Source organism: Papio anubis, chromosome 7 (assembly GCF_008728515.1).
Source record: "Papio anubis isolate 15944 chromosome 7, Panubis1.0, whole genome shotgun sequence".
Lineage (NCBI taxonomy): Eukaryota > Metazoa > Chordata > Mammalia > Primates > Cercopithecidae > Papio > Papio anubis.
This window is the reverse complement of record NC_044982.1, coordinates 4,028,584-4,042,367: the sequence shown is the minus strand read 5'-3', so window position 1 is coordinate 4,042,367 and position 13,784 is coordinate 4,028,584. Positions and strand designations below refer to the sequence as shown.

General features: G+C 60.2%; 1 protein-coding gene and 1 long non-coding RNA gene across 4 annotated transcripts; one reads left to right on the top strand and one right to left on the bottom strand.

Moving 5' to 3' along the window:
• Positions 1–1,440: 1,440 nt before the first annotated feature.
• ANKRD9 (ankyrin repeat domain 9) lies at positions 1,441–4,090 on the bottom strand. Of its 3 annotated transcripts, none has more exons than XM_031667796.1 (3): positions 3,245–4,090; positions 3,073–3,147; positions 1,441–2,542 (listed from the first exon to the last, which is right to left on the bottom strand). In XM_031667796.1, the coding sequence occupies exon 3, from the start codon at positions 2,487–2,489 to the stop codon at positions 1,536–1,538; it is 954 nt and encodes a 317-aa protein (XP_031523656.1). In that variant the 5' UTR covers positions 2,490–2,542; positions 3,073–3,147; positions 3,245–4,090; the 3' UTR covers positions 1,441–1,535. The 3 variants fall into 3 exon arrangements, with proteins under 3 accessions (XP_031523656.1, XP_031523657.1, XP_031523659.1); XM_031667797.1 differs by having other exon boundaries at positions 3,347–4,090; XM_031667799.1 differs by having other exon boundaries at positions 3,587–4,090.
• Positions 3,722–12,492, top strand: LOC103886519. Its single transcript, XR_002523566.2, has 5 exons — positions 3,722–3,807; positions 7,179–7,318; positions 7,779–7,903; positions 11,078–11,140; positions 11,799–12,492. It is a non-coding gene; the product is annotated as an uncharacterized LOC103886519 (long non-coding RNA).
• Positions 12,493–13,784: the final 1,292 nt, after the last annotated feature.

Below are 13,784 nucleotides of genomic sequence, written 5' to 3'. Positions count from 1 at the left end.
CACTGGTCCAGGACACACAGCAGCAGGGAAGTGGAGCCCTCACTCCAGCCTACAGTCTGGGCTCCATCACTATGCTCCCTCTCTATCCTTCCCTCCCCACAACCAGGGCTGTGTGCCCACCTAACACACCACACACTTCCCAGAAACAGGAGTCACATCCTTTTCAGGGCTGGTAGGGTGGCTGAAGACAGCCCAAAACCTCCTGAATGGAAAAACGTTGATGGGGAGACTGAGGGCCAAGGTACAGGCCTGTCCAAGGTCACCCCCAGGGTGGCGGATCCAGGACTCCAGGCAAGATCTTCCTACTGTCCAGGCCTCTCCCCACCCTCTCTTGTGTGGCCCAGCACCCTGGACTCTTCCACGCCCAGGTGTGCTCCCCACAGGCACACTGGGGGCAGGGTAGGCAGCAGGTGCCCCCCGCCAGGATGGTGGCTCTTCCTTCGGCAGACCTTCAGCCCTCTGCTTCTGGCAGGACATTGTGGCCCTCCTGCCCACGTTGGTGCGGGTTGAATTTCACGGCCCAGCAGAATTCCCGGGCAGGGCAGCCTGGCCATCCTCCCTGGTCTTGGCTCTGAGGGCCTAGACCCAGCCTCTCAGCCTGGAGTCGTGGTGAATTCATGAACAAGCCTCCATTTCCAGAACCTTCCTGAAGAAAATAGCTCTCTAGGCTGGGGCAAGAAGCCTGTCCCTACCGTGATAGAACCACCCCTCAATAACCCCAGACACCACCTAGCACCCACTGGGGGCCACCTAGGGAGCCCACCCAGCCCACTCTGGGCTTGAACAGAGGGCAGGCCTGGAGGAAGATACATCTAACCCCACTGACCGACATGCAGCTGGAGCCAGGGCCTATTGCCACCGCAGAGGTGAGAAGCAGGAGCAGCAAGACCTGGTGCCAATTAGTCATGGGGGAAGAGCAAAAGGGGGGGACAGGGACAAATTCAGGCCCTGGGTGGGCTGCCTGTCAGGGTAGTGATATCCAAGGAGGAGCTGGTGGTAAGTGGGGGGTGGTGGATACCAGGTAAAACTTGGTCATGCCTCAACACCAACCACCACGGGCCTACCAGCCCCGTGTGCCCTCCCCGGCCCGGAGTCCACAGGGTGCAAAAGGCTGATCGCACAGGACCTTCCGCGAGAATCCTACGCCGCAGAGCTCGTTCTATTGGTTTCCAGGCCTTTTTACACGCTGTCCTGCTGCTTGGACATGCCAGTCCCCACCCCTGCACCTACCCAGCTCCTGCGGCACTCAGCTGTCACCCACTCTGGGACACACACCTGTCCAAGGCTCTAGATCAAGGTGAGAGGCTGCTCCTCACTCCTTTCCGGGGCTGGACAGCGAGTTGAAGGCCCGAGCCCAGCTGCACCCAGAAAACCTGCCACTTGGAACTCACCTGACCATCCAAGCCCAGCCCCCAATGCATGCAACAGATGAGGCAGAGATTGTGCTATACAGAGATCAATATATATAAAGTGCCGGGTACAACGCTCTGAAAAATAGTTTTGTCCCAAAATCCAGCGCGTAGGATGCTCCGGGCCTAGCCCTTGCCGGTGAGGTCCAACGGTTGCAGGAATGGGGGCAGCGGCAGCTCGTCCAGGGCCTCCGGGAAGCGGCCTGGAGAGATGGCGGTGACCAGCACCTGCATGGCGCGCGCGAAAAGAGAGGGCGGCGCCAGGCCCGCCAGCCACTGGAACTTGTCCTCGCCCAGCAGCCGCTGCCAGCGCGGCCGGTCGCCCAGCAGCTCCTGGCGGGCCGAGCCGGCGGCGCCCACCGGGGTGTACAGCGCCAGGAGATCCAGGAGCAGCAGGCGGCGCTGGCGCGGCTCCCCTGGAGCTGAGGCCGGGGCTCCGGCGGCGGAGGGAGTGGCCCCGGCGTCGCGGCCCAGCTGGCGCAGCAGCAGCTCTAGAGGCGTGAGGCCGCCGCCGTCGCGCAGGCCGGGCGAGGCGCCGTGGCCCAGCAGCAGGAAGAGACACTCGGGGCGCGCTAGCTCACAGGCCACGTGCAGCGACGTGCCACCGCCCTCCACGCGGCTGCAGCCACGCCGGTCCAGCACGCGCGCCCGCTCCTCCGCCGGGAAGTCGCGCAAGGTGCGCAGGATGCGGCGCAGAATGCCCACGCGGTTGTAGCGCACTGCCAGCGCCACGTGCGGCCCAGGAGCCGCGCAGCAGCGGAAGCCGGCGCTGGGCGGTGCTAGCGCGCGCCGCGGGAACGTGGCCAGCAGGTAATGCGCGTACGCTTGGTGGTCGTGCACGAGCGCGTAGAGCAGCGCCTCAGAAGGCGAGTAGGCGGCGGCGCGCCCCCGCTCGTCCCAGTGGAAGGCCTCACTGGCGCGCATGTCCTCCAGCAGCCACACGGGTAGCAGGTCGCGCACCGCCTGATAGAAAGCGAACGACGACTTGCGGCACTGTTTCTGCGCCCGCGAGCGCGCCGCGCCCGGGCTCTCGGGCCCGCCGTCCGCGCCACCCCCAGGCCGCCGCGCGTCCCACGGCATGCTGGCGGCGGGGCGCTCCTGGGCCTCAAGGCATGGATCCCGCGAAGGCACACCTGCGGGGAAAGGAAGGGGCCACGGTGAGGCGCGGGGAAACTGGGGAGGCCCAGGGACTCCCCTCTGCCCCTCACACAGCCCCTCCGGTCCTGGCCCACCAGGCCCTCATACCTACCTCCAGCCTTGGCCAGGCCCTTCCAGTCACCCCGCAGCTCCATCTCTCCCACGCCCAGAACCCCCGCCTCCATCCTTGATCTAGTTGTACCTGTTCTCCCTCCTTGAAACTGACTTGCTCTCTGGCACCTCTGCTGGAAATGCCCTTGCTGCCCATGCCCTCAAATCTTCCCTCCCCTCTCCAACCCAGGGACCCACTGGAAAAGCTTCTGTTCCCACCTAAGCCAGGTTCATACAACCCCAAAGAAAAGGCCAGGGAGGGGATGAGGAAGCTTGGGCCCACATCTCAAGATAAGGCAAATCCACTCTCCAGCCCAAGCGCAACTCTGACCCTGACCTCCGACCCCAGACCACTTGGAGGCCCCTGGAGCCTCTTCCTGGGCTGTTCAGAGGCATGATCTAGACTCAGACCTACCTGGTTCCTGCACCGCGATCACCTAGTTCCGGGGATGTGGGTCTATCACTGTCCCTGGCCGAGCCTCAGCTTCATCTGTAAGAAAGGGGAGGGGTGGACGACGGCTGTGCGGGCGGGGTGAGCCTGGGGCGTGGCACCAGCCCTCTATCCAAACATGTTTGCCTACACTTACAGGTTAGCACCCCTAGCTCCTGGGAGGAGACAGGAGGCTGAAAACAACTTGGAGACCGGTGTGCACCGCACCGCATAGTCTGCCATCCTCCAGGTCTCATACCTCTCTTGATCTCCCCAACTACTAGATGAAGCGGGTACTGCCATCCCACTTTCCAGCAGGGCACAAGCTTCTCCAAGGTCAGCAAGCCACGGCAGAGCCAGGCCTAGAACTCAGGTCTCCTGTGTCTCAGTTTGGGCTCATTCTAGAATTGGTGGGGACCCCCAACCCACAGGGAATCGAGCTTGAGCCCTGACCCTGCCTTCTGAGTCCCCAGCCCCGACCTGAGCATAGGCGTCTGACCTCTGGCTCTGTCCCAAGCTCCCTACTGCCTTCTTTCAAGGGTAAGCCCTTGGTCACAAGGGGCCTGGGACAGAAGGCAGGCCGCGTCCACACACACTGACTGGGTCACTATCACTGGCAGTAACTGAGTTAAAGAGAGCCGCACGGTGAGGGTGGGCTGCAGCGCGTGGACGCCACCGTGACTGGAGCCCCTTCCCCAAGCCTGGGCCTCCCGGCCCCAGGTATGCCCTGTGCCGGCACGCGTGGGGCGCCGGGCGGGTTACGTAAAGTTCGGCCTCCCCACGTCACCGGGCAGAGTCACGGCCGCGGCTCGTGAATAGGGGGGTTGGGCCATCGAAGGCAGCGCCGCGCCCGGGGCCGCCCGCCACCTCCTCCTACCCGTCCCCTCCTGGCCGACACGGCCAGACGTCGGGCGGTGGAGGGTCGCGGGCGTGGCGTCCGCGCAGGCGGCCGGCGCAGCGAGGCCGTACCTGCATGCGCGTGCCGGGGAAGGAGGCATGCCGCGGGCGCGCGGCGAGGGGACGGACTCACCATTGGGGGCGCGGGTTGCGTCGGGCGTCCCCGCCCTGCTGCGTCGGAGCGCGAAGCGCTGTCCGCGGGCGAGCGGGCGAAGGTCCCACGACGGACGCAAGGAGGGAGCCGCCGCTGCTGCCCGCGCCCGCCGCAGCTGCATGTTCTGAGCCGCCGCGGCTGGATCGCAGGGTGCCGTTGCCGGCGGCTGGCGGGCGGGCGGCGGGCGGCGGGCGGCGCAGTGCGGCCCCGGCCAGGCAGGACCGCGGGACCGTCCGCCGCCGCCATTGGCCCGCGCCGCCGGCCCCCGCCACCGCCCATTGGCCGCCGCGCTGCACCATTGTTACGTCACCGGCCGGCGGGCGGAGCGCACCGCTGGACCCGCGGAAAACTTCGGAGAAACTTGAGGGAGCGCGGGCGGGGGGAACGGAGAGGAGGGGCGGGGCCGTGGCGAAAGGGGCGGGGCGGGGAGGGCAGGGGCGGGGCGGGGAGGGCAGGGGCGGGTCTCCCGGAACCCGAGCTGCGGGCGAAGAAAGGCTACGCGCTGCGAGCGGCCCCGACCGGGGAGGGCGCCGCTGCTCTGTGTGCCCGGGCGCGCGCGTAGGTGGCCCGCCCTCCGCCGTGCGTGACTTTCCTTGTCACGTCCAGCTCCCCTTTTCTCTGACCTTCCGTGACCTTGGGAAAAACCTCCGGGCTGTTACCCCATCTGCAACATGGGAGGGCCGGGGTAGGAGCCGCCACCCCCAAGGGCTCCACCGCCTTCTGCCCGGCCAGGGTCGTGCCTGGCGCGCCCCCGCTCCAGCTGACCCGCGCAAGGGAGGGAGGGGCGGACGGATGGGGACAGCTCTTTAGGAGCGCGCACTGCGCCCATCTCGGCCTGAACACTCTTGTTTCCACTTCGTTTCACGACCACCAGCCACAGTGGACACGATGATCCCCAGTTCATCCGCCAGCAAATCAGGGCTCAAGAGAGGTGTCCTCAAAGACAGGAGCGGCCAGGAGGGAAACCGGCGGTTTGCCCTGCCGTTCTTCCCACATTTGGATGGGATAGATTGGATTGGGCCTCGGCCACCCCTACCGTCTCCGTGGGGGGTTCCAAGGTTTGGGGTCATGACCTAGGGGGCTTAGGAGCCTGGGTCCATCTTTACTAATTTATGGCCTCACTCGCCCCAGCGGCTGGGAATTCTAGGTCCATTTTACAGGTGTGGACGCAGATCTGGAGAGGGGCAATGACTGCCCAGCCCCCCATCCATCCTCCCAGACACGACCTTCCACCTGGAGTCCCCAACACATGGCCAGGCAGCTGGGGTCTCATGGTGAAATCCCCACATTCCATGCAAGGGCTCTTTCTGGTTCCTTCCCCAGAATGCTGTCCCTTGCCCTTCCAGTACTATCTCACCAGGGAGACCCTCCACTCCGCTCCATCCAGGCAAGGCCTCTGCCTCGCCCCGGTGGGAGGGGCCTGGTCCAGAGGGCACGCCCCTGCACACACACTCAGCCCTGTCCTGGCTTCTCTTTGTGCCCCAGCCAGTCAGTCTGGGTGGAAGTCCTATACCTGGGCCCTCTCAACAGACCTAGGCAGGCCCCTGTCCCCAGCCCAACGAGCTCAATCCCTTAGGCACACACACCACAGAGCAGTCGTGAGAGGCCAGGTGGGCAGTACCACGAGGCAGGCAAGGCTGTGAGGCCGAGAGGGTCAGGCCACCCCAGCACAGGTGGGCACTCACATGCACCCTGCCCAGGCTGCCATGCATGGACCCACCAGGGGGATGGCCGGACCCCAGCAGCCCTACCCTCCCCACTTCAGGGCGGGGGACCTTGCAGGCCACGCTGTCTCTCCAGGGAATCCAGGTCGTCAGCAGGAGTAGGGGTACAGAGGGCACTGGGCCTGGCATCCGCACCCGCCTTTGCCTCAGCTCCACATGTCTCCTCCTGTGTCTAGGCCTGTCTCCCTAGAGCTTCTCCCATCCGCCAGTTCTGGATGCCTCTGAGTACGATGGCAGGGAGAGCAAAATGAGTGGAGGTCCTGGGGTCAATAATTGACCTTTGGGAGCCCCAGGCCCTGAGGGACATCTTGGGGAGATGGTGCCCAGGTGGGCTATCTGTGGCTCAAGACTCCCCTACTCTCTTGCCCTTTTCAAAGGCTGGAGTTAAGATACAGCCGTCTCCATGGCTACTGGTGGAACGAGGGTGAAAGGGCATCAGTGGATGCCAAGCTGTGCACCGGGCCTCAGGGCAGGTCTCTCCCCACCCCTTGATGTTTTCCCTGCCCCCGTGCCCCCACCTGCCTTCCTCACTGGGGATCCTAGAGGCCTTTTTTTTTTTTTTTTTTCCAAGATAGAGTCTCACTCTGTCACCCAGACTGGAGTGCAGTGGAGCAATCTCAGCTCACTGCAACCTCCACTTCCCAGGTTCAAGCAATTCTCATGCCGCCGCCTCCCAAGTAGTTGGGATTACAGGCATGCACCATCATGCACAGCTAGTTTTTGTGTTTTTAGTAGAGACGGGGTTTTGCCATGTTGGCCAGGCTGGTCTCGATCTATTGGCCTCAAGTGATCCACCTGCCCCAGAGACCTTTTTCTAAAAGCCACGTCTGACCCTGTTTCTCTGCTGCCTAGAAGCTTCCTGTGGATGTGGACATAGCCACAAAGTCCGGATGGGCAGAAAGAGGCATTTCTGGCAGAGGGCAAAGCAGGGGCAAAGGTCTGGAGTGTGACCCAAAGACTGTAGAGGCCACCTGACTGGCCAGGTCCCATGGGGCCTGGAATGCCCAGCAAGGATCCTGGATTTTCCCTGGAGACCCAAGTGGAGGGTTGGGAAGTGGTTTCATTAGTGAATTATTTTAGACACACATACAGAGAGCATTAAGATGTCTGGGATGGGAGCCCAGGACCTGGTTGAAGGAGCAACACAGGGCAGATTGGAAACCCTGCGTGCCTGTCCCTCCCTCCCCAGCCAGCCTCAGTGTGAGTCTGCGTGTCTGTCCCACTGTAAGTGCAAGTGGCAGCAGACATTGTAACACTGCCTACCACGGGGCCCCACAGCACTGCCTCACCTCAGCCACTTGCCTTTTTCTCCTCAGGTCACTTTTAGATCCAGCCCCAGGGGAACCCCCTGCTTTGGGTCGCAGCCGCCATCTCTGCTGCAGTGTCTTCTGATGAAAGCTGTCCCCTGTGGGCACGAGTGTGGACATCCTGCACCTCCTAGGGCAGCAGTGCCGAGGTTGGTGGTGCCCTCCACGTGGTTTCATGGCATCGCTGCTGCAGTAGAGGCGGCCCGGGGACATGTGACCAGCTGCAAAGGGGCAGATTCCTCAGGGAGGGAGGATGGGCTGCAGGGAGGGTGGCTGGGACAGGGGAACAGGCAGAGCATGACTTCCAAACACCTAGGAAGCCCCAGGCGGAGGGCGGAGTAGGGGGGATCTTGCCATCTTCAGATGGGAGTTGACCTTTGACCCCATCATGCTCCTGCTGGGACCTGACCCAGGCATACTCTTCTTCCTCTGGGAGGGCTTGTCGCACCAGGGCAGGGTCTGTGTGTGCCCAGGCAGGGAGCTACAGGCAGTGGGGGGAGGCTGGGGCTGCAAGCACAGAGGCCCCAGAAAGCGTGTGAGGATGCTGGGGAGCGGGAAGGGCCCTCAGAGGGGTGGTATGGCCAGCTTAGGTTTTCTTGGCAACTGTAGTTGAGAATACACTGCAAGGAGACAGAGAGGCTGGAGCCACTGAAGCCAACCGTGATGTAGCAGGCGGAGGGCACCGGGAATCCCTGGAGAGACGTGCCACCTGCTGCAGGACCCCTGGCCCATAGGTGAGGGTGTGAGCAGATGAGGAGAATCTAGGAGGCCTCCCATGTGTTAGGGGAAAGCTGAGCACCTGGAAGGTGGCGGAGCCAAGAGGTGTCCTTGGCCCTGGAGGTGGGGGGCATGGGTATAAAGAGGGTGCTTGGAGTGTGAGGCACCAGGGACAGGAGGTGAGAGGCCCAAGGCCCCAGCCGGGGCTTCCAAGAAAGGAGGTGGGTAAGGGCTGTGGGGCCAAGAAGGCACAGGGCTCCCCGAAGACAAGGTGTCCCAAAAATAAGGGAGCAGTCAGGTGGGACGGATTCGGATGTGGCAACACATAGGTCACAGTGCCCTTTACAGAATCTTATGGGTTGGGGGAGAAGCCTGTTTGGAGAGAGTTCAGGAGCAAGCGGGGAGCGGGATAGAGCCGTGAGGATGGGAAAGGAAGGGGCAGGCTTAAAGAATGAAACGGTGGGGATAACACATGTGCACATGCATGTATGTGCACTCAGACACGTGGGCAGGCCCACACATGCATCTGTGCATCATGGGCGGCGTGCTGTGTGTGCATGCGTGTGTGTGGGCAGCATGCTGCAGCCTGCATGTGTGTGTGTCCATTATGTGTGCAGTGCGCTGATGGGCAAAAACGCTGACGATGCAGGCCAGCTGATAACCTGGAGGAGGCCGGCTGGGGTGGGGCCTGCCACTCATGACGGGCACCCTGGGCTGGCAGCATGGGCAGTTCTTCTTGGGGCGGCAGCATGTTGGGCACAGACACAGAGGAGGGCACAGGTAAAGGTGCTCGGAGACATCTGCTCTGGTGGCTTCTATTTTCAAGGCCGTCTGCTGAGACTGGGAAGGGGTGGCGGCTGGGGAGGCGCTGGAGGAGAGGGCTTCATTTACTGCCTGCACTGAGATCCTCTCTGACCTGAGCCCCTGCTGCCTGGCCAGGCCTGCGGAGCCTGCCATCTGGGCAAGTGGGATGGGACAGATGGCTGCGGCCAGGAAGGCACCACAGGTGCAGGCAGGCAGGTTCCTCAAGGAGGGACTGGCACCAGACACGCTGGATCCCCCCTAATTAGCCACTCACCAGCAGTGGGACTGGGCTGAGCACTAGTCACTTATCTGTGATGTGACTCAGGTGGATTTTGGGTGTCAGAAGGAAGGTGTTTCATGTGGCAAGACTGGCAAGGCCAGCATGCAGAGTGGCTAGGACCAGGTGAGAGCCTGGCGGTGTCCCACCACTTGCCCCACCTCATGCAGGTCCTGTCCTTCCACTGCCTGGCCAGACCAGACCAAAGCTCACCTGGCCTTTAAGACTGGCACCTGCACCAGGAGCCACTACCACTCCCTCCTACGGTGGCAGGCTGGGCTCTGCCCCACCACGTCTGCAGCCCCATTAGCATCTCTCAAGACTCAGCTTTGGGATGCCAGTACAGACCAAAGACAGGACAAAACCAGTGGAGACAAGGGACATCCTGGGAGCCAAAGGGTCCAGCATGCATAGCCGAGTGGCGTCTCGAGTGCGCAGGGAGCCCCTAACATAGCTGGAAGATCAGCCGGGAGGAAGACAGGCGAGGGCACCATAGGCTCTCCACATGCTGGCCAACAGACATGTGGAGACATGTGATTCAGCTTCGCTCGGAATCAGCACGTGTACAGGCTCCTGGCGAAAACTGAGTAGCCTGGGAACAGCCTGTGCTGGCTGGGTTAGGATTCAGGCACTTGCACCACCAGCAGGGAAAACTCGCATGCTTGTGGGCCCAGCAGATCCTTTTGTAGGCATCTTATCCCAGGTAAATACCTGCCTGTGTTCCGAGTTACATGTCCAATACAATGCTCACTGTCGTGGATTTTGTTCTCTTGTCTTTTTTTTTTCTTTTTTTTTTTAAGACAAGGTCTTGCTCTGTTGCCCAGGCTGGAGTGCAGTGGTGCAATCATAGCTTACTGCAGCCTCAATCTCCTGGGCTCAAGTAATCCTCTCACCTCAGCCTCCTAGGTAGCTGGGACTATAGGCACAGGCCACCACACACAAAAAATAATTTTTTTTATTTTTATTTTTGTAGACATGACACCAGGTCTTGCTATGTTGCCCAGGCTGGTCTTGAACTCCTGAGCTCAAGCGATCCTCCTGCCTCAGTCTCCCAAAGTGTTGGGATTACAGGCATGAGCTACCTCGACTGCCCTAATTCTTTAATGTTTCATAAAATAATTCAGCAGCCGGGTGCAGTGACTTGCACCTGGAATCCCAGCACTTCAGGAGGCCGAGACAGGCAGGTCACCTGAGGTCAGGAGTTCGAGACCAACCTGGCCAACATGGTGAAACCCCATCTCTACTAAAAATACCAAAAAAATTAGCCAGGCATGGTGGTGGGCGCCTGTAATCCCAGCTACTCGGGAGGCTGAAGCAGGAGAATCACTTGTACCCAGGAGGCAGAGGTTGCAGTGAGCCGAGACGGCACCACTGCACTCCAGCCTGGGTGACAGAACGAGACTCCGTCTCAAAAAAAAAAAAAAAAAAAAGAATTTAGCTGAATTTTATATTTCATCTCTAACTATGTCATTATTAAAGCTTTGAAGAGAATACAAGTGCATACCCAGTACTAGGGAGGTAGAGTCACTACTGCATCTTTAATAAGGAAAAACTGGAAGCTACCTAGGTTACCATCAGAAGGGGTATGGCTGACATGGTCATGGAGAAGCCTGCTGTGACTTTGCTGCGGGCTCCTGCTCTCCTGCTGGGCCTGCTGAGAGCACTGGGTGTGAGCCTGGAGCCTAAGGGCCGAGTCCCTCCCGGGCTGAGATGTGAGACAGTCTACATGGCCTCACTGTCTCTGAGTCCTTGTAGGATCACAGCATCCAGCCATGCCTGAGCACTAGGGCTTTCCATTAAATAAGTGAGTAAAATGGAGGTGGGTGCAGTGGCTCACACCTGTAATCTCAGCACTTTGGGAGGCCAAGGCGGGTGGATCACAAGGTCAGGAGTTCAAGACCAGCCTGGCCAACGTGGTGAAACCCTGTCTCTACTAAAAATACAAAAATTAGCTGGGCTTGGTGGTGCATGCCTATAGTCCCAGCTACTCGGGCTTAGGCCCATTGGATATGGATCTGTCATTTGAAAAAGTCCTGACTAAGAGACCTCCCCGGGACAGTCTCTGTCATCCAGGTACAATTATAATACCATTCCTTTTCACATTCCCCAGGTCCTGATTTGGAAAGTCAGTCACATGGAGGATACCATGTGCCTAAAGCACTTGCAGCCTCAGGTAAGAAAGAAAAGTCTAGGTTTCCTCATCTGCAAGGAGAGATGACAGTGATGTCTACCGAGTCCTTGAAGCCACACTTGGCACAAAGCTTGAACCAATAACGTAGCTGCTAGGATTTGTTTTTTTTGTTTTTTTGGGTTTTTTTTGAGATGGAATTTCACTCTTGTTGCCCAGGCTGGAGTGCAATGGCGCCATCTCGGCTCACTGCAACCTCTGCCTCCCGGGTTCAAGCGATTCTCCTGCCTCAGCCTTCTGAGCAGCTGGTATTACAGGCATGTGCCACCATGCCCAGCTAATTTGTATTTTTTGTAGAAACCAGCTTTCTCCATGTTGGTCAGGCTGGTCTCAAACTCCCGACCTCAGGTGATCCACCTGCCTCAGCCTCCCAAAGTGCTGGGATTACAGGCGTGAGCCACCATGCCCGGCCGCTGCTAGGATTTTTAAAAATATTTCAACATAGGCCAGGCATGGTGGCTCACACCTGTAACCTCAGCTACTCAGGAGGGTGAGGCAGGAGGATCACTTGAGCTAAGGAGTTTGACACCAGCCTCGGCAACAGAGTGAGACCCTGACTCTAAAAAAAGAAAGAAAGAAAGTGGCACATGTTCAAATAGTATTTGTGTAATTAAGGTAAAACTTTTGTTTTTTTCTTTTTCAGAGAAAGGCAGATGGTGGAGTGTCTCAATTTGAATTTCAACTCTGAATTTGAACTCTGGGGCTCAAGAGATCCTCACACAGGGATCCTCTAGCCTCAGCCTCCTTTGGTTTCATGAGTTTGTAGTAACCCCATTGGGGTTCTGTACTTGGTGAAAGCTGATGAAAGCTGTAGTTCCTCCTCCCACTCACAATATGGGGGGACTCAGCTCAGCCACCCCTGGTCAGACAGTTGACTTGTCAGCCAACACGACTGAGCAGACTCACTGATTAATTTATTCAACAAACAGGCTCTCGGAGCTGTTCTGCAGTCCAGAGCTGAGTAGGCAGAGAAGGCTTCCTGGAGGAGGCTACTTGAGATAAGGAATCGCCTGCATCCCCCATCATTGGTCAAGCCCCGTGGGATCTGTGCAGAAATGCCCTGACCCCCTTGTCACTGCTCCATCACACCTCTCAGGCCCAGCTGCAGCTCCCTGTAGCCTGAGGGACCCTCCCCAAACCAAAGTCACACCTACCTGGCCCCTCTTTCCTTACAGTTCCCCGCCTGGGCTCCCCATGCCAGACTAAAGCCCTCCTCTCCTGGGCTGCCCATGCCAGACTAAAACCACTGCCCTGGGCCGGGCGCGGTGGCTCATGACTGTAATCCCAGCACTTCCGGAGGCCCAGGTGGGTGGATCACTTGAGGTCAGGAGTTCAAGATCAGTCTGGCTGACCTGATGAAACCCCATGATGACAAAAAATACACAAATTAGTAGGGCATGGTGGTACGCGCCTGTAGTCTCAGCTACTTGGGAGGCTGAGGCAGGAGAATCAGTTGAACCCGGGAGGGGGAGGTTGCCGTGAGCCAAGATTGCACCATCGCACTCCATTGCTCTGGGCAACAGAGCAAGACAACATCCCAAAAAAACAACCAAAACAAAACAAAACTCCTCTCCGTCTAGGCTGAACCCCTTCCTGTGCCACCAGGAAACTGTGTTCAAGCCTCAGGGCCCTTGGCCCTTCTGTTCCCTCTGCCTGGATGCGTCTCTCCCAGGAGTCTGTGTGGCCTCATTTCAGCTGTCACCTGGCTAAAGGAGCTCCCGCGGGCTCTCTGGGCCCTGCTACTGGCACCGGCCAGGTGGAGGGTTCCCCTTTGCCCGCCCACAGGGTGGGGCCTGCCTATGCCTGCTGGGCGGGTAGTCCTGTGGGTGCCCATAAATGCAGATGACTACATAGAGGAAGAATTAAGCAGGCAGCGGGTGGGGCCAGGGCGTGCTGGGGATGCGGCTAGTGCGGCCCTCCTGATGCTCAGCGACTGGGGCAGGGCTGGGGGCAGGAAGCCGTGTTTCATCCCGGGCTGCACCAAGTTCCCTGCCTAGGGCTCTCTGGACACTGGGGGGTGTGGGAGACCAGTGGTGGCTCGGCTCAGCCCAGCTCCCGGCTTGTCCTGGTGTGGCCAGCCCTGGCGGGAAGTAGGACGCCAGGGAGCAGGACGGGCTGGGAGGATCCAACGCACCCGCCCTTCTCCGCCCCTCCTCGCAACCTCGCGCTGGATTCGGCCGAGTGGTCTCGAGTGCGTCCTGCCCCTCGGGGCTGGGAAGCGTTCCACGGGTTCGCACTGGGGATGAGCGAGCCGCAGGTTTACGGAGCTGGGGGCGCCTCCTCGCAGCGCCTCCTCCAGACGACGCCCCCCGCAGGACCGCAGGGGCCGGGTCACTGCAGCCCCCCTTCGTCTGCGCCCCCATCTTATTTTCCAGGACCACCTTCGGGACTGTGCTAGATCAGTAGCTGCAGCTTGCAGAGAAGTGAGTCAGAAGGGGGAACTGAGACTGGAGGGCCTGGCCCAGCCCAGGTCACACAGTGCAGGGCAGTCCCAAGGGTGTCAGCGGCCCGTGCGCGGGCGCGCCCTCTTCCCACACGCCCCGCCCCGCCGGGTCCTTGCGTCCGCACGATCACTTTCTGGGCCCGAGGCGAGGAAGGGGTCGGGAGACCGAGCCCCGCAGCAGGGCCG